We start from the raw sequence: 26,728 nt of genomic DNA on the forward strand, positions 1-26,728 counted from the left end.
CATATCTAAGTAGCCAACACTAACTGACAGGATCAAATTAACATTGAATATGGCACAAAAACAATGGGATCAGAGAGGGGTAAGTCACTGCTCTTCTATCCAGCAATTCAATCTGCCTATATAGCATCGGGTATTGGAGCTAAAATTGGGCCCACATCATCAGGCATGGCTCGTTGGATTAACTTCAGTGTAACACAGATACCAAACACCAACACCACAACATGGTAAAAACAAGGACTGCAGATGCTGGAAACCAGAGTCTAGATTAGAGTGGTGCTGGAAAAGCACAGCAGGTCAGGCAGCATCCGAGGAGCAGGAGGTGGCATGCCTGACAGTGTAGCGCTTGGGAAAATGTCATGGCACATGTTTCAAATAAAGGCCAACCTTACAGCTACACAAGTGATTTTTTTTGTGATTTATGATCTATTGGGTGATTTATCAAACAGACTGCATACGTTCCAGATTTAAGGAACAAATAAGTCAGAATAAATAGTTTTGTTCTTCAAATTTGATCTGGCGGCTCAAGTAAGCTCACAGAGTTTTGCACAGTACCTTGTAATCAAGCATAAGTTGATCCAATATTTTGTCTAAGTTTTGATATATTATATAACGAACGTGTCTTTCACTAAAATTGCAGCCTCTGTGACTGGAAGAAACTGCCAGTAACTATGGGTGGACAAAACTAGAGTAAAGGGCACTGCACTTCTAATGCTGAAACACTTAGTGACGTGGGATTTAAGAGAGAGATCATACACAGCCATTTAAGGAGCTAGTGAGAAGGAAATTAGCTGTTCCTCCTAACAGAAAAAAATTCATCAATCAGCAAGAGAGGCAGAATAAAAGAGATCGGTTTGACTGATGCTAAAAAAGTTAAGCAAGATTTTGATTTGATTTTGAACATTTTTATAAACTATGGAACATGGATGATATTCTAATGCCAGGATTATAGGAATATAGAAATGAAGAATGATGTGACTCTTTTTAACTTCTGATTAACTGAGTGAATTGTTATATAGCGATATGTTGCACAGAAACAAGCCGTTCAACCTAGTTGGTCTATGCCAGTGATTATGTTCCATTCAGGCCTTCTCTCACCCTTTTTCATCTCACCTCACTACTATATCCTTCTGTTCTTTTTTCTCAATGTGCTTATCCAGTCTACCTTTAAATGCATCAACACTATTCTCCCCACAATTACCCCAGCTCAGAAAAAAAAAGATGCTTTGACCTCCTACAAGATCCAACTTGCACTGCCATTTGGTCCCAGTGGAACTATCTCCAATACTACATCACATGAGTAGCCAAGTGACTATTTTTATGCAGGAGCACATAGGCAAATATTTGACAGAGGAAAGAAGGCAACATGGACAAGATTGGTCCTGTCCTCAGACATTGTCCAATAGTACTGACTAAATGTTGACGTGACCCAAAATCCAAATTGACTTTTCCCTCCCCGGCACAGAGACTATAGTGCTACCCACATCCTCCATTGCACTCCACCCAGCTAAGATCATTTAAGAAGAGAGGCCATCACAGAGTTTCATTTTACCAGAAGAATCCACCCTCAGCGTTTTCTGGGAAGTAAAACAGGAACGACAACAAACTAAGCTGCCTACATCAACGTCAGATGTTCCTGTGCCAAGGAAAGTGAGCGAGTGAGAAAGGATCAGAGTACAACATCCGAAGGTAAACAAAATATAGGCAAGTACCAAGCCTGGCACCACCCAAAAGAATGCTGACTGTTTAATCCCCAATTATCATCTCTGGAAATCCTTAAATCTCATAATGGTCGACTCCCACTGTGCAAATTTATTTAATTCAATTCATAGCAAGTTGGGTCTGAAAGTAACTAGCAGCCAGTGGAAATTCCAACATCCCATCCTTTCCTTTCCACATATGTGGTTGGGCCAGGAGTAATAAAACATACTGTTCAAGAAGCTAACAGTAAACACATGGTTTAAATCAAATTCATTACCAATCACTCATGATATTAACTATTCAGAAAATACAATATATTGTATTACATCTGTGATCCCACTGACACTTTACATCAGTTTCAGAATTTTCAGTTTGCAGGCTCCAGCCTCTTTACCATGGATGTGCAATCCCCTTACATGTCCACCACCCACTCCTCCTTATCCCAATGGTCTCAGGGCTCTCCACTTCTTCCTGAAAAAAAAGACCTGAACTGTTCCCATCCACTACCAGCCTCGTCTGCCTGACCAAGCGCATCCTTCCCCTGAACAACTTCTCTTCTAACTCCTTCCACTTTCTTCAGGTCAGAGGGAGCGCCATGGTATTTGCGTGGGCCTCGGTTATGCTTGCCTCTTTGTGGACTATGTGCAATGTTCCTTGTTCCAGTCCTTTTCCAGCCTCTGACTGCAACTCTTTCTCTGGTGTATTTTTGATATTATCGGTGCTGCTACCCTCCCTCCTCCAGAATTGGAAACGTTTTTAATTTTGTTTCCAATTTCCACCCTGCTCTCACCTTCACCTGGTCCATCTCTGACTCCACCCCACACCTTTCCCTTCCTGAATATCTGTTTCTATTTCTGGAGGATAGACTGACCACCGATGTCCACTACAAATCCACGGTTACCTTGCCTATACATCCTCACACCCTACTCCCTATAAATAATTTATTTTCATTCTCTCAGTTCTTCTGTCTCATCGGTTCTGATGATATCAGCTTTGATGTCAACCTTCTTCCTCAACTGAGGATTCCCCAGCACCACAGCTGACAGGGCCCTCAGCTGGGTCCAATCCACCTTCCACACTTCAGCTCCCACCACCTCCCTTCCCTCCCACAACAGCAGTAGGGTCCCCTTTATTCTCACTTATCATCCCACTAGCATCCACATGGGACATCCTGACCCACTCCTCCTTCACTCCTAATACCTCATCCCTACAGTACCTTCCCCTGCAACCACTGAAGCCATAACACCTGCCCATTCACTTCCTCCCTCCTCAGTATCCAAGGGCCCAAACCCACCTTCCAGGTGAAGCAGCACATCACTCAATCTTGTTTACTGCATTTGCTGCTCATAGTATGGTCTCTTCTACAATGGGGGAAATGACACATAGACTGGGTGACCACTTTGCAGAACACCTACGTTTTGCCCACAAAAAAGCTCTGAGCTTTCAGTTGCCTGCCACTGCAACACACCACCTTGTTCCCTGGCCAACATCTCAGTCTCAGGTTTGCTGCAGTGTTCCAGTGAAGCTCTGTGCAAGCTGGAAGAACAGAACTGCATTTTCTGCTTGGGGACTCTACAGCTTTCAGGATTCAATATCGAGATCACCAATTTTAGGGCTTTTGGCATCTTCTCTCATGTTCTTACCTGAACCACCACCTACCAGCCATTATGCAAATTTATTTAATACAATTCACAGCAAATTAGGTCTGAAAAACAACCAGCAGCCAATGGACATTCCAACATTCCATCCTTTTCTTTTCACATATAATGTGGTTGGGCCAGGATTCATAAAATGTGTTGTTCAGGAAATTAATAGTGAACACATGGTCGAAGTAAAATCCATTACTAATCACTCATGATAGTAACTTCAGAAAACACAATATATTTTATTATGCTTTACGTCAGTTTCAGAATTTCCAGTTTGTGAGCTCCAGCCACCTTCACTTTTCCATGGACGTGCATCTCTTTACATGTCCATTCCCCCATCAGGATGGTCTCAGTGCTCTCCGCTTCTGTTATCACATGGTTTGCTACTACACACAACCCATTGTTAACCACTAATTGTCCCTGTTAATAAGTATTCGTTCTCCCATGTTGGTCGGTATCCATTCCTTTGTCTGTCCAATTTGTCCTCTCTCCCTCTGGGCTGTATCTCCACCTATCGTTTACCCCTTACCTCCTTGCCCTACCCGATCTTCTGCATAACTTTTTTTTTCCCAGGCTACCAACAGTTCTGAGGAAGGGTCACTGGGCCTGAAACATTAACTCTGCTTTTTCCAAGGTCCAGGACTATGTGCTGAGGGACACAGTAAAGCCTGGGGCAGCTGCTGCCAAGGCACAGTGAGGAAAGACCACTGTCTGAGATCTTCCTGCTGAAGTTAATTGGGGTCCATTCAGTTATTGGACTCTCCTATTGCCTCACTATATGTAAATATAGTCTCGTACATGTAAAAGATGCCTTTAGTTCGTTGGGATAGAGTCAAACTCAAACGTTTGTTTGTTTACTTGATATATTACTGCACAGAGACAAATTGCATTTGTGACTTTATATTATATACATACATATAAACAGAGATGTTTTTTTAATGAATGAAGTATGTTTTTGTCATTTTAAAAAAAAGTTAACTCTAATTTCTGTCCACAGATACTGCCAGACCTGCTGAGATTTTCCAGCAACTTTTGTTGTTGATTTCCAGATCCACAACTCTTTTGATTTATATTTTTGGAAATGTTCTATATTTTCTGAAAGACAAATTCTCTCTTAAATCAAGGCTATTTAATGTACAACAAAAAAAATTCTATTTGTCCTTATTGTACTCAAACTCCTCCACTGATGCTCTCACTCTAAAACATTGCTGCAGTTATTAGCTCTCCCATCAAATAGAAATTTGATTGTATATGAAGCCTTCAGGGTGTATAAGATCATTTCACAATTATGAAAGTACTTTTCATGTAGTCACAAACTTTGAATGTAGTCACTGTTGTAATGTAGGGAAAAGCAGCAGTTGATCTACACACAGGCTGTCATAATTTGGGGATGCTAGTGTTGGATAGTTACAACCTGATGAAGGAGCAGCGCTTCGAAAGCTAGTGCTTCCAAATAAACCTGTTAGACTATAACCTGGTGTTGTGTGATTTTTAACTTTGTACACACAGGCAAGTACCACAGACAGTGGTGAGATAATTGACCAGAAAATCTGCTTTAGTTGATGTTAGTTAAATGTTGGTCAAGGTAACAGTCTTGACAATTTATCACATAGAGCCATCAGATCTTTACATCCCTCTGAGGAAAGACAAAACTCATCAGTGTAGCACTCCATTAGTACTGCATTGAAGTGTCACCTTAAATTCTAGAGAGGAACTGAAGCTTATATGCTAATTGCTCAGAGGTGAAAGTCATCAAGAAGACCACCATTCTGATACATTATTCTTGTTAGCATGGTATTAAATTCTACATTGCACTGCAGTGCAAATAATTAGTCAATACCACAATTCAGAAAGTAAAGCAAGCAATGCATAGGAGCATGCGGGAAATGGGGTATCTGCATATTGCTGAACTGTAACTTTATTAAGAATGCTTTTTTTTCTCTTTGAATTCAGAAAGACAAACATATTTTAGACAATCCACCACATGAAAAATAATCAAGAATTTGTGGTAAACATGTATCCTCATCAATTGCGGGTTTTAAATTCAACCCCCTGATGGGTTGGTGATGGGGGAGGAAAGTGTTCTATGTTATCCCAATAAAGACTCCAAATTTATCGTGTGGAAAATCGCAGCAAACGTGCAACCCCTTTGGTCCCTACTCACGAATGACAGTACTGTGCTGCTGCACTGCCTAAAATGCATTCAGAATTTGGGAGAACGCTTACTGGGGGTCAGCGGCAGACCATGACTGATACTAACTGTTAAGGGGTAAAATCAAGAACCAAAAACCAGAGAACTCCTATCAGCCTCTTTCCTGCAATCTCTCCATATGTTTCTCTCTCTCTCTCTCTCTCTCTCTCTCCCTCTCTCCCCCCCGTCTCTCCCTCCCCCCTCTCTCCCTGCCATTCTCTCTCTCTTTTTTCCTTTTCCAAATGCCTTCATGCAACAGAATGTGTTGAATTGGAGATGGTGAATCATAGTACTGGGCACTAAGCCACTGCTATGCAATATGGGCTAAACTACAGGATCGATCCGGATGTGGCTAATTTAACTGAAGCACAACCTGAGCTTTCTTCAAAGGAACCGCAGCCTTATTCAACAGCTCTTTCTTCCACTTCCAGACTCATCAATTCTAAAGTCACAATTTTTAAAGAAAATGTATGGACTGTTTATCGGGTTTACTCCTGGAAGCTTCTGACACAGAACTGCCCTGAGCCCAAAGGTCATTTGAAATCAAAATACGTAAAAATATAAAATGGCAGCCAGACTCCCCAAGTATTTAAAGTCAAAATTCAAAGGCACTATTTGAAGGTAGGGCAAAGAGAAATACTGATGACTTATCTTAACCCATTAAACATGAGATGTTTATCCAAGAGCAGTTAGCACTACTGCCTCACAACGCCAGGAACCCAGGTTCAATTCTAAACTCAGGGAACTGTTTAGAGTTGGCACCTTCTCCCTGTGGGTTTCCACTGAGTCCAAAAACGTGCAGGCTAAGTGGATTAGCCATGCTCAATTGCCCTATAGTGTCCAGGGATGTGCAGGCTAAGTGGATTAGTCAGGCTAATTGGGCGAAAGTGAGTACTGCAGATGCTGGAGATTAGAGTCAAGAGTGTGGTGCTGGAAAAGCACAGCAGGTCAGGCAGCATCAGAGGAGCAGGAAAATTGACGTTTCAGGCAAAAGCCCTTCATTAGGAATGAGACTGGGAGCCTTGGGGGGTGGGGGTGAGGGTGGAGAGATAAATGGGAGGGGTTGAGGCTGGGGGGGAAGGTAGCTGAAAGTGCAATAGGTGGATGGAGGAGGGGATAAAGGTGATAGGTTAGAGAGGAGGGTGGAGTGGATAGGTGGGAAGGAAGATTGACAGGTCATGAAGGTGCTGAGCTGGAAGGTTGGAATTGGGGGGGGGGGAAATGAGGAAACTGGTGAAGTCCACATTGATGCCATGGGGTTGAAGCGTCCCGAGGCAGAAGATGAGGCGTTCTTCCTCCAGGCGTCAGGTGGTAAGGGAGTGGCGATGGGTGAGGCCTAGGACCTGCATGTCCTCGGCAGAGTTGGTTGGGGGGAAAGAGTTGAAATGTCCAGCCATGGGGTGGTGGGGTTGATTGGTGCGGGCCTTGCTAATTGCCCCATATATCCAGGGATGCTCAGGCTAGGTGGATTAGCCAAGCTAAATTGCCCCATAGTGTCCAGGGATGTGTGGACTAGGTGGATTACTGAAGCTAAATTGCCCCATAGTGTCCAGGGATGTGTGGACTAGGTGGATTAGCCAGGGGAAATGTGAGATGAGAGGAGTATGGGTGGGGTCTGGCTACTTTGTAGGGTCGGTGTGTGCTCGATGGGCCAAATGGTCTCTGCCTGCACTGTGGGGATTTTATGATTCTATAATTCACTGCAGCCCGTTTTCCGTTCTGTCAGCCAGCGATGACACTGTGACTCTCCACTCCGTGTTGCCAACTTCATGCTGTTTAGCTGGGGGCGGCTCCCAGTCACTCCCGCTATTTAAAGGGGCAGACAGCGGCGGGGCAGCACAGAAGACAAGGAGAGACGCAGAGAGAAAGCACGATTATTTTTGAAGACAAAAAGAAATACAAGAGATGAAGCTGCCTTTCGCCGGCCCGCTGTGCATTGTTATCTGTGCGGCCAGTTTCACCGAGGGAGCTGCAGCTAAGAAGGGCAAGGACAGGCACATGCAGTTCGCCTCCTGGGACGAGGTGAACCTCATCGCCCACGGGCTCCTGCAGCTCGGACACGGCCTCAAGCAGCATGTGGACCGGAGCAAGGAGCAGCTCCGCCAGGTCATGGAGCAGCTGGGCTCCCACAACCGCAGCCTGGCCGAGCTGGCCGGCCGCCTCGATCAGCAGCGCTCCGGGCTGGAGCCGCCGAACCTGCCCGGGGCTCACCTGCCGCAGGTCTCCGCCAGCCTGCGGGCCAAGGTGGAGGAGATGGAGCAGGACAGGCTGAGGATGGACAGGGCGCTGCGGAGCGTGGAGGAGAAGGTGGAGAGCCTAGTGAGCAGGGACAGAGCTGGAAGCAGTTTTAACAGTATCCGAGTAAGTCACAAAGTGACACCTGTTGATATTTTACTGTAGTTTTTCAGTCTAATAGAGAACTTGATACCTTCCCTTTAGCAGTTAAAAGTGCATTAACTTATTTGTATGTGGACTTTTTACGAAGGGTATTGCAAAACAATTTGATTAGCCAATTATTTAATCGTGGTGTAAATAAGAATGCAGGAGGTTTTTTTGAGTAGATCTTTTGGAGTGAAAAATGAACTGGAACTGATCTTAGTGTGTAGGTGTTCCAAATAAGTGACACTGGTATCTGTAACAATCAGCCAGCAGCTTAAACAGCAGAAGTATTCGCTACCTCTTTATTGTTCTCATTTAACACTGAGACACTAAAACGATTTTGATTCGAAATTCGGGGGTGTTTTTGAAGTTAGAAAAGGGAAGTGGCATTCTGTTACCCCTCCTCTTCCCCCCCCCCCCCCCAATGAGTTTACAAGGTGCACATATATAAGACCAGTACACTCCAATATAAACCGGACACTCGGAAATGCTGCACGTTGGCAATAATGGAAGACAGGGACATGTCCCAAAGAACACCTCAATGCTTACAACATGGGTTATGATTAATGCAATACGTCCCAGTCAGCAGTATATTAGACAATCGTGTAGTGCGTGTGGATCGTGATGTGAGCCACACTGCTGCCTGGGGTTAGGGATATACTGTACTTCACACCACTTAGTACAATCAGCATTGTACAGCAGCAATTCAGTCACTAAATATTACTGAGTTTGCTGAAAAAGGAGGTAGTATAATAAAACCTAGGAATAGGAAGAGAATAAAAAGAACTGGCCCTTTTTTTTAAAAGGAATCTGGATGCTGTAAATCAGAAAAAAATCCCTGAAATTTCACAAAGCTCAACAGATCTGGCAGCATCTGTGGAGAGAAATCAATTAATGTTTTGGGTGGAGGGACCCTTCCTCAGAACTATTTCTAATATTCTCTAACTTTCTAACATTCCAGCCCAATAATTTTCAAGGGTTGCCATCAGCCAATTTGTGCACTGCAAGATCCCACAAACAGCAAATGCATAAAGACCAGACAATCTGTGTGTTTAGTGGTCAGTTGAGGGGAAAGTGATATCCAGGTCAATGAAGAGAATCTCTTTAAATCGTGCAAAGGGATTTTTTTCTCCATAGCCACATAAATGGGCAACTTAATATCCATACCGCTCACTCAGCATTGCATTTTATAAGTATTAGCTTAGCTTATAGGCTGAAATCTTGATGTGAGATTTGAACTGACCATGTTTAGGTAGGAGATCCTTCAACTCAACTGAGTCTGACCGTTAAATCATGGCACAGATTGGTTTCCTTCTGATTTTGAGATTCGAGGAATGCATTCTTAAACTCTGTTGATCAACTTGTAGTCCAACCAGATATTGCCTTGTATAAAATTAATGCTCAGATTACAAATTTTCAGAAAACATGAATCATTTTTTAAAAATTTACTGAATTTTAAAATATTCATTTACTTTTTGCAGTCCATGGTGGTAACTCAAAGCAGAAACATTAATGAACTGTTGACAAAAATTGAAGACCAGCAGTTGCAGCTTGAAAAGCAGAGAGTTCAAATCCAGATTCTGCAAAACCAGGTGCGTGACTACAATAACAAATGGTAAATAAGTACAGATGAAACAATGTATGTGATAGGAATATTAAATATACACAGGCAAGGAGTATCTCTACTAAACACACAAGCATGTTATGTAACTAGAACAACAAATTTAACACTACTACCAAAACAAGGCAAGGGCATATGCATGGGCACATTGGAAAGCACGAGGCTGGAATTAATTGATCTTTTCCAAAATATTAGACACAGCCTACTTTGGTCGATGCCCCTGGAGTGGCAGAGAAGAAAAGTCAAAATCAGCCAAGGTTCCTCATTACTTTCCAATAGCTCCAGTATTCATTGAAAGTGTTGAGGTTTCAGGTATAGACAAGAGAGGATGTGTTCCAGTACCCTCCCATAATGTTGAATACTCTGCCAGCATTCACAGTCTAGGCTTAATGAACTAAACTGACTTGGGAAGGGTAGCATCGTGTCAGTTAGAACTGTACACAACTGGAAAGGAAAAAGCTGAAACACAAGTGCAAACATACTAAACTATTGAAACTCTTAATCAGGAGCACAGATTAAGATTTGTTATACATCCAAACACTGCTTTATATTAACTTGCTTCTGCATTTAGACTGATGTTGTCTTGTGTGTGTAATTTTGAATTGTAACAGAAGGGGAATTTAATCCAGTCTCCTCTCCAAAACAGCTGCCAGAAAACAAATTACAGCTTAAAGACAGTCCATACTGGAGGTCAATTTTCAAACAAAGAATGGAGATATTTCCTCATACACACAGCAGCATGGAGCCAAAGCCAGATGACAGTAAGTACACTCTTAGAAAAATTCCAGTAAAACACCCATTCCCAGACCTAACTGCAGGTGGGAAGGCAATGGAATCTGAATAAATACACCCTTTCCTCTTTCTCTCGTGTCATTACTCTAAGCTAGATCTATCTTTGAGGTAAAGGAGTTTGAAATAAAATTAAACCACAACCCTTCAGTTTACTGCTTTATTCCACAGGCTACTGTTGCTGTTATTAAAGTGGAAGTTCATAATAAGGAAAATTCCACTTTATTATTCTAAGGTCTGAGAAATCACTGCATGCATAGACAGACCAACACACCATGTGAGAACAAACATGAACAAACACATGCAACACACAGGAACCGACACAGTCTCATGTCACTGACTATGTACAGGTAATTAGGAGTTGTATATTTGGGGCTGCAAGAATGTATTCATGCTTCCTTAACCTGGGGTTTCAAGTCGACAGATGTCTGGTATACTTGCGTTAACGTAGAAAGAGGGCCAGCTGGACTTTGAACATTCTGTGCAGAACACAACAGCAAATGGAATGTTTTTATGGCTGCTGGCCAACTGGGGGAAAGGGCACTCAAAACATTACAGGCAGAGAGAGCAAGGCAGGCAAATTCCTGGGAGACCCTTTTGCCTATAAACAGATTGGTTTTTTTTTGTTTGTCAAATGTTTTTTAAAAATAAGTTTTTTTTTAAATCCACAAAGCCAGAATGTTAGGGGGTCTAGTAAATCAGCCAAGGCTCCTGGTCACTGGTCCCGACTGGAATGAGTGCATGAAGCAGGACCAGACTTGGCTGTGGTATTCCTCCTCTTTTACCCCCTCCCCCCCACACTGTTCAACATAAAAACACAGAATATAGGAGCAGAAGCATTCAAACCTGTTCTGCCATTCCAACTGAATACCCTGTTCTGCTCTCCCCAAATCCTTTTGATCCCTTTAGTCCTAAGAACTATACCTACACTGTTCTTGAAAGTCTTCAATATTTTAGCCTTCTTTGTTTCCAGTGCCAGAGAATTCCCCAGGCACACCACTCTTTTTCTAGGTGAAGAGATTTCTCCTTTGTCTCCCACTGAGTAGTGTTGTGCAAAGCCTCTTCCTTCTAAGGAGGAAGGGAATGGAGGAGAGAATTGATAGGTGTACAAGATCAGACTGGTTTGGATCAGAGATGGATAAAGAAAAGCTATTTCCATTTTCCAGTGGTACAAGAAATAAGGGATACAGGTTTTGACCAAGAAATGCAAGGTCAGATGTGAGGAAGGTTTTGTTTTTTTAAACAAGGAGTGGTAATGATCTAGAATCCTAAAATCTCTACAATGTGCGAGAGTCTATTCAGCTCATAGAGCACTCACCCCCAACCCTATTCCCAAAACCCTGCATTTACATTGCTAACCCACCTAGTCTGCACATCCCTCACTACTACAGACAGTTTAGAATAGCTAATCCACTGGGAGGACTGTGGGACGAAACCTACGCAGACACTGACACCATGCAAACTCCAAATAGACAGTCACTCAAGGGTGGAAATGAACCCAGGTCCCTGGCACTTGTGAGGCAGCAGTGCTGACAACTGAGCCACCATGCTGCTCTCTGGCTTCAGAGTTGGTGAGAAGTGGAGCCAGTCAATTGCTTTAAAAGGAAATTGGATGAGGACTTGAGGGAAAAACCCAAAGTGCAAAGTGGGGAAATGATGGGACTGTGTGCTAGTGCTGTCTAGCATAATTCAAATATGATGTATGCAATTAGAAAACACTCCAAGTGTTGGCATCTTCAGAGTTGAGATAGTGTGGAAAGAGGTTTCGGTTATGGGTAAGGCCTTTCTTTTTCCCTTTCAATAACCGTTCAAATATAAAAATATTTAATAGAGGTGTACAAGATCATGACCTGGTTTGGATCAAATACATAATAAAAATATATGTATGGGGGAGTAATTTTAAAAGGAGGGCTGAGAATTAAATATTAGCAAGAATCTGTATCAAATACTGCAGGATTATTAAGATCTGTACAGAAACATGAGGTTGACATTCACAGTGTAAAATTCCAGTCTCCACTTTGCCTTTTATGGATGTGCCTTGCTGTTTATTTACTATTTTTAAATGTCAAATCTGTAGCCTTTTCCCAATTTTATCTACCTTTTAAAAACCCAGTGCTGTGTATGGCATATGTTTATTCCAGCCATGCTCCCAGTTCCAGGCAAGCCTTGTGCTCAAAGGCTGCTCAAAGCTGCTCACTGCATGAGGCAGTCCCACTGAATGGTTGCTGAGCCCTATTCCGATCCGACAGGAGCCAAGAAGGAGGAGGACTCTCCCAGAAAATGAGCTGTTCAGGAATTTCTTACGAATGAAATATAGCAGCTGTGGCTGCTCGCCAACTAGGTGAAAGTTGAATCTGCTGTGAGCTGGCCACAAGCTGGGAGGAAACATTAAAGACTTTTATCTGCAAAGTAGGAGAGAAGCTTAAACTGTTTTTTTGTTTTTAAAATAAAGCTGATGTGTGAATAATGTGGCTCAAAGCCAAGTGAGTGAAAGTTGAAGAGCCTGATTCATAACAGCTTCCCACTCCAGTCCTGAACTTCTGCGAGTTGTTATTTTCTCTGGATGAGCACTTCCCTCATGCAGATTTTTTTTCCTTCTTCAATTCTTCCCATAACACGCTGACCTTTACTCCACTTCCAAACGAGGCAGTTAGTAGGAAGTGTGTCAAAAGCAAAGATAGAGACTGCCCTTGCAGAGGGCTTCAGCTTTGGGCCACTTGCTTCCATTTAAGCCATTGCCAGAGTATGTCCCAATCCAGTGACCCAGAGGGTTTTATTTATCTGGGTAAACCTCAGACCCTGAGCTGCTGTCACTACATTTCATAATTCACCAAATATATCATGATCACCTCCTTTCCCCACCCCTCCACCCCACTTCAGTCAGTAACAATAAATATTTTATCTGAAGTATGTGACCTGCAGCAACAAAGCCAATAGCTAATAAGTCTAATGTGCTTAATTACCAATATTGGAAATTTGAGTTTAAATATCTATGGAAAGCAATTTCTTGAAACACGGGTGGACCATTCAGCCTTCAGTCTTTTCCTCCATTCAGTTGGATCACTATTTTTTGTAACTCTCATCTATTTACTGTATTCATCTTTGTTTTATATGTCATTAACCTGAGTTGAACTAGGGCATTACTTGATCTACCCTCCCCAACACCCACACAAGTTCATCTTCAAGTTCAGTACCTTGTTTAGAAATGCAAGCAATACTCACCACCATAATTCAAGATATTTAGTTCAAGCTGATTAAATACCCTTGTAATTATATTATTCATTGTCATTTGTTTACTAAAGTTTAAATCTTTGCTTCCCATCAGTTTTAAATGCAATCACAGACATAAACAGAAACCTCATTGATTAGCAAAGGCTCCATCACACTAAGCTCCTTTTAAACAAATTGAGTATTTTAAACAGTACATGACTCTGAAAGCATCTCCATAATGGATGTGACTAGTTTTTAAACAGTATTTTGAGTGTGGTGTCAAAGTAGCTGTCTGGATAGGCCTGAGACTGTCTGCACTCTGTTCATATCTTTAAAATATAAAGTGAACATAAATCCTATACAGAGCCATACCTCAAAAATAACCTGCATTTTCATAGCACCTTCAACATGGAAAATTATCTGAAGGTGCTTGGAAAAATGGACACCAGAAGGAAAAGAGATTGATGGGATTGCTTTGGTGAAAGAGGTGGTTTCAGTGAGCCTCTGAAAGGAAGGGGATGAGAGAAGTAACGAGGAAGCAAGGTGAATTTCAGAGTGTAGGGCTTACTGGACTGAAGGAACTTTTTTGCTAATGGTTGGTTGTAGGGTGGGTGCGATGGTCAGAGCCTGAGAGCTGTGTTTTCAGGGAGGCTAGAGTACTTTCCAGAGGTGTAGAGGAATAAAACTGTGGTGGATTTAAGATAAACTCCATTGTGGTAAGCGCTTGAAAGTTAGTGCAGCTCTGAAACTTGGAATGATGAGCTAGCTGAACCATGGAGTTAGGGTTGAGCTGACCTTTAGAGTATAGAATTGGGGAGCATTGGACCCTGAGGGTTTTGCTGTAAATGGGATTTTTACAATGCAGAGAATATACAGTTGGTAAATGTGTTAAATAGGATGAAATTATGACGAGGCTGGTATACAATAACTCTACACAGTAAGCGTACACAAACATCCTGTGCCACACATTTGTCAAAAGTGCCAAATATACATCTAACACCCTGTAATATACATACCTAGTTTATAATTTAACATTAACTAATTAAAAATTTTGGCACTTCAAAATTTGAATCAACTAATTCCATTGTGAGATGAAATACTGAGCCAACAGACCCTTTATCAGTGACAAGCACTCAGCAGGAAGTCTGAGATTGAGCGGGGAAACTAGCAACAGAACTGGGCATTAAAACTAGAGCAAACAAACACACACAGTTCAGCAAGTGTTAATTGCCTCAAGTGACCTAGTGTTCTCTGATTAAGCCGTAAGGAATGCCTGACTGTATCTGCCTGGAGGGGCACAGCAGGATCCTGAGACAACTGGGTAAAAGTTCACATTGACGTCAGCCTTCAGAAAAACCCCAGCAAAGCCTCCTAATCCTTTCACCCTGAACAGCACTGAGCTGCTTCTGTTACAAAATAAAGCAGCACAGAGTGACCTGCAGCTCCAAAGCAGAACTGAACGTACCAATCAACCAGATTCAAACTTGGCTCTGTCACCCACACCTCAAAAGTTAACTAAAGCATAGAAACTGTGTGGATTTTTAAAGAGGTGTTCAACACTGTCACTAAAGCACTAAAAAAAAACCCAGGGATTCTCATTTACATATCCCCACTTTCATGTAGGAGAGATTTAAAAGTGGGGTTTATCATTGTCCGAGTGAAAAATATAAACTAAAAGTGAATCTAGAGACAAACTGAATGGAAATGGTTAATTAATCTAAAATTTTGGGTGAATTCCATCTTGTTTAACTCAAAACTTGGAAATACTTAATGCTTTCTTCACTCATTTATTTCAGTTGACTAAGTCAGAAATCACTCAACACCAGGTAATAGTCCAACAGGTTTACTTGAAATCACAAGCTTTTGGAGCATAGCCCCTTCATCGGATCTAGTGAGAGGGAAGCACACAGAACACACAATTTATGGGAAGAGAGATCAAAAGATCATACAAATTGTGTGAGTGGAGTGTCGAATAAGTCTCTGCAAGTGACCAAGAGTGTCAGACAGTGTTAGCAAAGTGTCAGTGGCTGAATAGCAAGCGAAGGGTTGACCCATAATCCAACTAAATAAGGCAGAGATAATTATAAAAAAGTAAAAATAAGGTGGCATCGTATGATTTCTGACTTTGTCCACTCCAGTCCGACACAGGCACTTCCACATCATTATTTCAGCTGGAGCGAAGAGGAAAAAATACTCCCTGTTCAGTCTCTGGTTAAAATAATAGAGCTAAAAGTAGGGTTGGTGGGGGGATAAACTCCTCCCATCGGTCGTGCAATCTCTTATGTAATTTAGCCACTCCCACAGATACACATGGCCTCCACCCACTTCAGATGTTCAACTGTGGGGTAAAGGACATATTTATTGCAGCACAGAAGCTGAACTTTTAACAATAGCTTGTACTGAGTTGGCAGTGCTGAGTCGCCATGGTTTGAAGTTCAGGCAAATAGCCCTCAAAGAGAAATTGTATTTCTCAAGATTCTGAAACTTATGTATTCCGAGTTGAACCACTGTCTTTGGAAAGAGTAAAGCTTTTATTGAACATAAACTTACTATAAACATTCCTTAAGGGGTATAAATTCATTAAAGCAAAAGTTTTGGTAATGTTACCTTTGTGCCTTCTGCAAATGAGAATTAAGAAGAAAACATAGCAAGAAACAAGAATCTTTTAGTTTCTTTGCCCTGCCTCCAATTTAATAGCTTCACATTTAACACCTGGAGAAAACTTTGTTTCCGTGCTGTATAACTTTTGATGTGAGAATATCTGCAGGAATAGACTGAAATGCGGACAAGTAAGAGTGAATAAATGCCTGATACCTAACAAGTGCACACTCTTCCTTTCTTGTAGAACTGCCATCTGATTGTCACCAATTATACTTGGAAGGACAGCGAATCACCAGTGTGTACAAAATCCAGCCAATAGGCTCAAAGCCCTTTGAAGCATTCTGTCAAATGACAGAAGGTAAGAATTTTAACATCACTGGAGACTGAGTCTGGAACTCTCCAGAAAATGAGGCCAGAACTGTTCCCAAAAATGGGGTCAAAGGTTTACTTCCTTTTTGTTGAAAAAGGGTCCAGGGCCAAAGGTCTTATTTAAAGAGGATGAGAACCTGCTTATGGATACAGTGCGAGGGAGCTGTTGTTACTCAGGAATGAGGATGCGACTAACCTCTTTGTTCCTGGCAACAAAGCTCGGGAGGGGCTAGAAAAGGAGTGGGGGTAAGAATGACCACAGGAAACACAGAACTGCTTTTGATTTTGTCAGATCTAATTTTACACCTCATCCATCTGGGCAAGTCTACATGAGTTCATAAAATATTTGTCTTCCAACAGAAGGTGGCTGGACTGTGATCCAGAGAAGGAGGGATGGGTCAGTGGACTTTGACCGCCTCTGGCAAGCTTACAAGAATGGATTTGGCAACCTGACTGGTAAGCAGGACTCAGCAGGCCTATTCTCTACGGATATTGGCTCACTTCAAAAGAAGCCAAGCTTACAATGGGTTGGTTCCTCTGGGTCAATTCAGCCCTGGCTCCAGAACCTGATGGCCAGGCAATAAAGTGAGTGAGAGATGAGGGTAGGAATATACCATTCTTTTAGTGGAATACTGAAGCACATTTTGAATCCAATGCCTTCGGAAGAGGTAGGGAGTAAACAGGAAACCGTACGAAGATAAATATTTCATTTGTTAGATGCACAATATGAACAATGTTTGGACACTAATAGGACATCAGTGAACAAGATGGGCTTTAGTATCTAAATGTTCCCTTGCTTTATCTGGTCTATTTCTGACTCCAAACTCACAGGTCCACAGGGTCTGTTCCCATGCTGTACATCTCTATGACTCTATAACACAAGTGAGTCTTCACTCTCCTCTGGAGTGACCTCACAAACCACTCTGTTGTACAGAATTGGCTTTGCTCATGACCCCTGAATCAAATTAACAAACAAATTGCACACAGCAAGGCCATCATAATAAGCAGGTAATCTTTTTGCTGATGTCAACAAACCGCAGAATATTGGATAGAACACACTGAAACATTAGTGAGAGTCACCAGATGATCACAGGGTGCGCTGTCATTAGAGAGAGATGACTGGTGGCGAGTGTTAAACTGAGGCTCACCAGGCTTCAGGTGAAAAAAGAGATTAAAGGCCAGCTTGACCACCTTGGCCAGTGTGGGAACTGAACCCATGCAGTTTGGCATCCCTACATCACAATCCATCCATCCAGCCAACTGAGCCAATCTACCATAGAGAGGATCATCAAGAGCAATTCAGCAAATCCTCATTTAACAAATAGAATTCTCTGTTCTGTTCTGATCAGACGCTCTTGATTTCAGGTGAATTCTGGCTGGGTCTGGAGAAACTTTATACCATTGTGCGCCAGGGTGGATATCTGTTGCGTATTGAGCTGGAGGACTGGGAGAATCACACTGAGTACACTGAATATCCATTCAGCCTGGGCAGCGAGGCCACTGACTACACCATGACCCTAAAGAGCCCCATTTCTGGAAACCTCAAGAATGCCATCCGGGAGTCGAGTGGACTGGGCTTTTCAACTCGGGACCAGGACCACGACCTGAAGTTCAACATGAGCTGTGCAAAACACCTAACAGGTCAGTCCTCAGGCAGACCCAAAAAATGCTTGAATTTTAAAACAATATCATGTTCCTCCTTGGTTTCCCTCGAGAACAATGGAATTTCAGGCTCACTGGCATCTCTGCAAATATGAGCTATTTGTAAAAATTAGAGAAGCTGGGATTGGATCAAAAAATGAGCATTCATGGGATATGGGCATCACTGGCTGGCCAGCATTTATTGCCTGTCCCCAGTGCCCTTGAGAAGGTGGTGGTGAATTGCCACCTTGAACCATCTCAGTCCATTTATTGTAGGTAGACACTTAATACTGTCACGGAGGGACTTGCAGGAGTTGGAGCCAGCAACACACTTGGCTCCTTTGGATGGCAAACATTAAAAAAAAAATAACCTAATGGGTGAAATTGAGGAGTATAAAATGGAGAAACTATTTCTTCAGGCAAGTGAGTTGGTAACCAAAGGCCCCAGGTTCAAACTAATTGTCAATAGAACTTGAAGACTATTTTCACGAAGAATAGTGTTCTGATCTGGAAAGGATGACAGAAACAAACTCCAGTGGAACTTCTAAGCAGTGATTGACACGTCCTTAGAAAAGAAAAGCTTTCAGGGTCTGGGGAGAAGCTAAGGTGTGGGTCTAATTGGACAGATTTTTCAAAGAGCTAGAACCCACATGATGGGCTGAATGGCTGCACTGTAGGATGCTATACCCAGGCACCACAGTATAAGAGGTTGAGGAAGGGAACAAGGAGGAGGGAAACTTATGCTAGCCATCCACACACTGATTTCAAGGCAGAACTCTGCACTATGCTTTAGGGAGATGCTACTTCTGCAGTCTCCTTAGGGGTCATCAGCAGCAGATGGACTGAATGGACAGAAATGTCCTGGGATATCACATGCTTCGAACTGCAGAGTAGTAGAGAGGCTGGGCGTAGATTTACCTGTGTGTCGGTGACTTCAGGGCAGTAGTCCCTGCACACTGGGAGCTAGCGAGGCCTTTATTTCAACAGAATGGGTGTTTCCCAAAGGATAGATTCTATGTCAAACCAGTTGGAACCTTGATCCAACATTGGGAAGAAGTGACGCTAACCGAGAATGCTGAAGAAACTCACGAAGTTTGTTAGCATCTGTGGAGTGTGAAAAACCAGAATTATGTTTTGACTCTGGCTTGATTTCTTCATGAGAAGATACTGCCAGACCTGCTGAGTTTCTCCAGAATTGTTTGTTTCAGATTTCCAACATCTGCAACATTTTGCTTTTGTTTTGCTGAAAAACAGCTGTTCTGGTTTTGAGATTGGGAGAACTGGGGGTGAGTTCCTGTCCAGTGTCTCCCACAGGTGGTCATGAGCATTCCGCCTCCCTGCCCACCTCAATGCTGACTGGTTCTACATGCATTAAATACATGGCAGACTCGACATTTTACTGGAGCTGTGAGCTGGCTTGTTTTCCACAGCTTTAATGGCATCTTTCTGTCTATTCCAGGTGGATGGTGGTTCACTACGTGTGGACAGGCCAACCTGAATGGCAAGTATTTTGCCAGCAAGCCCCGACAGAGACATGAGAGGAAACAGGGAATATTCTGGAAGCCCTGGAAAGGCAGAAATTACCCACTGAAAACCACAACAATGATGATTCGCCCTATGGAACTAGAGGCATAAACGACAACAACTCAGATTCTGGCAGAGACTGTGTGGGTGAGAGTGATAGAGTGAGACAGAGATAGAATACAGAAAAGCAGTCACTGTTTACATCTGGGATGAGAATACAATGCAATATTTTAAAGGAAAATGGATGCACTGACTAGAGTCTCCAAACATGTATAATTTTTATCTGTTTATGCAACAAAACAATGCAGTAAGTATCACAGGATTAACAGCTGAGCTATGCAAGCATATCCAAAGTCCACAAAGCCACTAAGCAGCTATTAGTTTTACTTGAGTGTTTTTTTTTCAATTTTTAAGTTAATAACATGTAAATGCAGCTAACTTCTGTAAAAGAAAGTTTGTGAGCTTTCCCAATATGCAATTTCACCCTTTGCTCACTGATCATTCAGCAATTTACTACATCACTCAAATCCAAGCATCCCAGGGCTAACTCTCATTTCAGCTGCATTAGGAGTAATCTATACTTCAGAAAATAGTGTACACATCACTGCCACTGGGCATACAGTGAGCTGACACTAGTGTCAGAATACTAGAGAATTACTAAGTCCCTGGACATTATATTGGTAAAAGGTTTGTCAAAGTGCACCATTCTATCACTGAAGGGCCAGGCCAAGACTGTCAGAAGCAAAGCAACAGCACACTGTAGCTTCTTAAATGTCAGTGGCTCTGAAAGGAACCCTTTCTTTGTACTTCCATAAAATTGCTGTGCTTTTTCTCTGAAATAAAGTTAAACAGATATATTGTTTCTGGTGAACCTATACAGTAAATGTGGGTGCAATCTTGGCACTGGCATAAACCCAGAGTGACAGGCCTGGATTCAGGTGCCTACAATATCACATCCTGAGTGCGCTAGTCACTGTTTAAACCAGCTTCTCTGTTACACTTGTAGCTTGATTCCTACTTAAAGGAATGTGTCCAAGTCATATTGACTTTATCACCATGGCTATGAATAGCTTCAGAATTGAGACTATTAATTGTTTCTTTTGTTTGCCTTTATGTATTTAAACATTTAATATTCCAAATTTGCCTTTTGTAATTTATAAAAATGGCTGAGCCTCTCCCAGAGAGGAATGAGTCACCCTCTATCATCTGCTGTACAGAACCTTTAAAGCCTGTTATTTTAATATCAAATGATTTCTTTAATCATATTTTGTCTAAAAAAAAACTATCCTTTTGGTTTAAATATTTGTCTGGTCTATTTGCTTATTACTGTGGGGAGTGGGAGTTGGATTTACAATTAACGTCTGATGTGGCCGTCTTAGCATGACATCATTCTCCATACACCATAGGTACAGAGAGTTGCTAAAGAGAAAAGATCAAAGTACATTTACTTTACCTTCCACCATCCTGATAGTTGTACAACATAACGATAATGGAGTTGTTTCCTCAGTGTAGTCATTAATCTTTATCCAAAAATGTCTACAACTGCCCCAAGACACGAAGTGATGAAAATGCTAGCAGTGAAAGCTTTTTTAGATTCACAGTCCCCTGTGACAAACACATTTACCATATTCTTTTCTGAAAATAAGCCAATCCCAGACTGTAGCTGGTCAAAGACCAAACTCATATACAGAACACCTCCATATTAACAGACTGACCTCACCACTCAAGTGACACTGAGCAGACATAAAAACTTCAACCAGGATCCTGGGAACAGTGATAAAGAATACATTCAAAATGATAGAATTACTACTCAAATCATCTTCATTCCAAACCCTCATTTCACCAATCCCCAGAACCACAAGTGCAGCAAACAACATCAGGATTCCACATCTGAGGAAACCAAAGATTATTTGTGTTTTAAATATCCTTCACATTTGAAGAGGTCAAATGAGAACAGACAAAGTAATAGTCTTGTGCGTTTCACGTTTGTATTGTACACTGACATATTCATCAGATGTATGTCTCAATTCCACATTCGCCAGAGATTTACCTGCATTTCCACATGTCATTTACTGTATTCGTTGCTCCCGATTGGTCTCCTCTACAGTGGGGAGACAGGACACCTATTTGGGAATGCTTCAGAGGATATGTCCAGGATACGCACAAAACAACCCCACCACTCCGTGGCTGAACACTTTAACTCCCCCTCCCACTCCCCCAAGGACATTCAGGTCCTGGGCCTCCTCCATCACCAAACCCTTCCCACCCAACGCTTGGAGGAAGAACACATCTTCCGCCTTGGGACCCAACAACCATGTGGGATCAATGTGGATTTCACCAGTTTCTTAATTTCCCCTCTGCTGACCTTATACCAGATCCAACCTTCCAACTTGGCACCGCCCTCTTGACCTGTCCTACCTGTCCGTCTTCCTTCCCACCTATCCAGTCCACCTTCCTCTCTGACTTATCTGCATTCCCCACCCCCCATGTTATCTACCTATCACATTCTCAGCTACCTTCCCTCTGCCCCACCCCACTCCCATTTATCTCTCAGCCCCCTTGGCCCACATGCCTCATTCCTGATGAACAGTTTATGCTTGAAACATCGATTCTCCTGCTCCTCAGATGCTGCCTTTCCACCACCACACTCTTGACTCACGTATGTCTCTCCATGTCTGGCCATGATTAGAACACCAGTAACTATAGGGTTCACTGCTCAATCTAAGCTGCCCTGAGTAGGTGGTGATGAACACCCTTGAACCAGTCTGTTAGATTGAGTGGTTGGGTAGACCAACTTTAAAGTTGGTCAACCACATTGGCAAGATTGGAGTTTGACTAAATATGGCAGTTACCTTGTTCAATGGACATTAGTGGACCAGTTAGATTTTATATCAATCCAACATCTATCCACCTCAGAAATATTTATGAAAGGATGTTGCGTTGTGCTGTCAGATCAGTCAATGCTGGGAGATTACAAATCCAACAGATAAAAAAGTATATTTCAGATCAGATAGCACACAAAACAATACTTTTCACTGTATCTCAGTACATGTAACAACAATCAATCAGCTTCAAACAGAAATTTGCTCTGATTACTACAAGGAGAAAGTGAGGACTGCAGATGCTAGAGATCAGAGTCGAGACTCAGATTACTACAGCTCAAGTATACAGATTATAGCCACTAGGTGGCAAAAATAGACTAAGTAAAACGTGTGCAAACAGCTAACCAATGGTAAAATTGTCCCATGAGAGCAGAGCATATGTTGGCCATGTGGGCCTAGACTGGACAATGACAGTTAGAGGCAGACCAAAGCAGGGTGACAGTGTCCTGATGCCCTGAACATTCCACTGTCAGGTAATGCCTGAGGTTTAAGGCATATACACAGAGTTTAACATATCAGTGAGATCCCACTGGAGGGGAAGTCAAGGAATTGAATGGGGATGAGGGGTTGAAAATGGTGGAGGGGTAAGGGGTGTTGCAGGAAAAAGAACCATCTTGAGAATGAAAGCTGCAAACTCCCACTTACCTGTAGATTGTGTATGGAGTCAAAACTCCTGGCAGAGGGAATTCTAAAACTTCTAAAGCCAACTCTGTATCCCCACTATTTGATGACTTTAATTCCAAGAAGTCCGGGGTGAAACAAAAGGATGGAGTGTCTTTAACATGGCTCAATTCAAATCGGAAAATACCTTCAATCAAAAACATATGATAATGTTAACAGATCTCACTTGAGGATAAGTCTAATCCATATAGCAAACATACTCAACCCATACATATAGTGTAGTATTCCTCAGGGTCTGGGATACTGTATTATTGACTGTAGAATTTCCAGGGACTGGGGAATGGATATCACATTATAAATTCCCCAGTGATTGGGGTAGTTTTTCATAGTGCAAAATTCCTAGGGATTGAATCATAGAATTCCGACAGTGTGGAAACAGGATGTTCCACCATTAGGTCCACACAGACTCTCCAAAGAGCATCCCACCCAGACCCAGTCCCCTACCCAATCACTGTAACCCTGCATTTCCCATAGCCAATCCATCTAACCACCACATCTTTGGAGGAAACCGGAGAGGCAGCAGTGCTAACCACTGAGCCACTGTGCCAACTGGGGGAGCAGATTATATGGTGTGGAATTCACAGTGGTTGGAAGGGATTGCAGTATATTAAAAAGTATATAAATGCAAGGATATGAAAAAGATGTTGTATAAAGAGTAAGGGATATATATTACACAGTGCAGGATTTCCAGGGACTGGGTGGAGATGGGGTATATATTGTGGGGTTGCCAGGGATTGGGAGCGTGTATTATAGTGTGGTCTACAATAGAGAGGGGGATTCCCTGGGGGCAATGGGTGTGTTACACAGAGAGGGATTCCCCGGGCAATAGGTGTTTTAGAGAGAGGAGGATTCCCCGGGGGATAGGTGTATGACAGAGAACAGGATTCCTGTGGGTGATGGGTGTATTATAGAGAAGAGAGTTGCCAGGACATACAACTCATCGTGTTAAAGATTACCTGGGATCTTGCGCAGTCTCCTCAGTAAAGGTGATGGCTTTTTCTCATCTGTGATGAACTTCATCAGGTCTTCATCACTGAGCTTATCTTCCTCCTGATCAGGGAGAAAAACATTCATAATCCAAACAATCCAATCCTTGAGTAATTTGACAATGGGGACATGAGGTATAACTGGATCATGTGTGCCAGGCTAGACCACCAAATAATCTGATTGTGGGTTCGGAACTGCTGGACTCAGGTTATCTTGGGATGGGTCATAAAGAATTTGAGTGCCTTTCACCCTGGGAGAATGAATACATTCAGTGTGTGATAAGGCATGTGATATGAGTGAATCGTACTTTGGTGGCAGTTTCTGAGGTTGGATGGAAAATGTGCCACAAGTTGGTCGTATCTGGAACAGTCTTACTGACCTCTATTAGCATAAAGATAAAACATTCATAGAAACCAACTCTCCTTCATGGGGCTCACACTTTAGAAATCCTCTTGGCTTCAATTGTGTAGTAAAAAGATGACGTCAGAGGAGTACTGTCTGTGGTCATCAAGAGACCATCTGAACAAAAACAAAATCAAAGAACAGCATGCTAGAAATCAGGAAAAAAACCTAAAAATTGCTGGAGAAACTCAGCAGGTCTGGCAGCATCTGTGAACAGAAAGCAGAGTTAATGTTTCAAGTCCAGTGACCCTTCCTCAGCTCTGATTCGAGACATTAACTCTGCTCTCATGTAAAGGAGCAAGTGAACTGCATTAACAGGCCATCTAACCATCCATACATTTTTATGGTTGAAAAAGGAAGAAGTAACTTGCATTTATGTAGAATCTTTCACGCTCCCAGGGCAGCCAAAGTAGAAGTACTTGAATGTCTATTAGGTGAAACATGTTTGCTGTTGTAGGAAAGACTACAGACTACTTACCCAGCGCAAACTCCCACAAACAGCAATGTAATACTGACCGCATCATTTGTTTTAATCATTTTGGATCAGAGATAAATAATGGCCAGGACAACTTGGAATAACTGGGTCATGGGATATTTGCTTAGGCACCAGCTCTTCATGATATCTATAAAAGGTCTTGGATGAGGGACCAAATGCAATGCTTCCAAGTTTGCTGACAACACAAAGGTGAGCGGGATTTTGAGTTGTGAGGATGCAAAGAGACTTCAAAGTGATTTGGACAAGTTGAGTGAGTGTGTGATCACGGACGCAGCACGAAGTGGCTGAACATGAACCAATGCACTTTGGTGTGAAAAACAGAAAGGCAGAGTATTATTTAATTGGTGATAGATTGGGAAATGTGGATGCACAAAGGGATATGGGTGTTCTTGAACATCGGTCAATTAAAATTGACAGGCAGGACCAACAAGCAATTAGGAAGGCAAATAGTATTTTGGTAAAAGGTATATTGGCCTTCATTGCAAGAGGATTTGAGTTCAGAAGTAGGAATGTCTTACTGTAGTTAAACCATGCCGTAGTGATATCATACCTGGAGTATTGTTTACAGTCTTCCTTTCTGTACCTGAGAAAGAACAGATTTGCCACAGTAGGATTGCAAGGGGAGGTTCACTAGACTAAGAGCGGATGTGGCAGAACTGTCCAATGAGAATAGATTAGTTCGACTGGGCTCATATTCACTAGCATTTAGAAAGAGAAGGGGGATCTAATTCAAACATATAAAATCCTAACAGGACTGGAGGATGTTTTTCCTCAGAACATGGGTCATAGGCTAAGGATACAGGTTGACCAATCAGAACTAAAATGAAGAAAAACATCTTCACTCAAAATGTATTCAACATGTGGAATTCTCAGAAGTTCATGGAGCCCAAGTCATTGAATCTATCAAGGAAAGATACATTTTTTGATTTTAAAGGCATTAAGGGATCTGGGGAGAAAGCGGGAATAATGGCATTGAGACAGAGGATCAGCCGTGATCATATCGAATAGTGCAGCAGATCCAAAGGGCCCAAGTACCTACTGCTGCTCCTAGTTTCTGTGATAGGTTACATCGAGGAGAGGTGTCATCCATTACTCAGTAGAACAGACTCTCAGCTGTGCACCAGAGTGTCAGTTTGGATTTTGCAGACAAATTTCTTGGCTAGGACTTGAACCCATGTTCTTCGATATCACCATGTTCTTCTGGCTCACAGATAAATGTCCTCTGCACCCAATGAGTCCATTGAATACTGACACTGTTTATCTGTTGTAATTCACTAAATTATATGCACATTTATCCAAATATTTTAAAAGGACAACAGATTACTTTTTGTGCTGTCACTGTTGTTGTGTACTTCATGGATGTAGCACACTTACTGTAGAAAACGGTCCCCAAGAGCTTCAGAAGCCTCAGAAAAACAAATGGTGAACCAAAGAAGAATCAATTTGGCTTTGTGACCAAAACACTTCATTGAAGAGTCAGGTTTCAGGCAAACAATGAAGAAAGGAAGATCAGAGTATTAAGAAGTAAAAAGAAAAAACTCTACGCACACCGGAATGCAAAACTCATTTGGATGAGTTTAAGGTCTGGACAGATCCCAAATATAGGAGATA

The 26,728-nt window shown here is 42.2% G+C and overlaps 2 protein-coding genes across 3 annotated transcripts in view; one reads left to right on the top strand and one right to left on the bottom strand.

Moving 5' to 3' along the window:
- Positions 1-26,728, bottom strand: part of LOC122565276 (dedicator of cytokinesis protein 7-like) — a 194,365-nt gene that overhangs the window by 108,854 nt on the left and 58,783 nt on the right. For both annotated transcript variants that reach the window (XM_043721062.2, XM_043721061.2), the window contains exons 13-14: positions 24,189-24,282; positions 23,197-23,359 (exon numbers count right to left, since the gene is read on the bottom strand). In XM_043721062.2, coding sequence (XP_043576997.1) covers positions 23,197-23,359; positions 24,189-24,282 — 257 coding nt within the window. The remainder of the gene's footprint in view (positions 1-23,196; positions 23,360-24,188; positions 24,283-26,728) is intronic.
- Positions 7,359-20,969, top strand: angptl4 (angiopoietin like 4). Its single transcript, XM_043721063.2, has 7 exons — positions 7,359-7,896; positions 9,396-9,506; positions 10,182-10,296; positions 16,380-16,493; positions 16,865-16,960; positions 17,870-18,145; positions 19,605-20,969. Exons 1-7 carry the CDS (start codon positions 7,441-7,443, stop codon positions 19,778-19,780), a joined length of 1,344 nt encoding a protein of 447 aa, XP_043576998.1. The 5' UTR covers positions 7,359-7,440; the 3' UTR covers positions 19,781-20,969.

The sequence above is a fragment of the Chiloscyllium plagiosum genome, unplaced genomic scaffold, assembly GCF_037043375.1.
Source record: "Chiloscyllium plagiosum isolate Xiang-an unplaced genomic scaffold, Cpla_swu_hap1 HiC_scaffold_28, whole genome shotgun sequence".
In the NCBI taxonomy this organism is placed as follows: Eukaryota; Metazoa; Chordata; class Chondrichthyes; order Orectolobiformes; family Hemiscylliidae; genus Chiloscyllium; species Chiloscyllium plagiosum.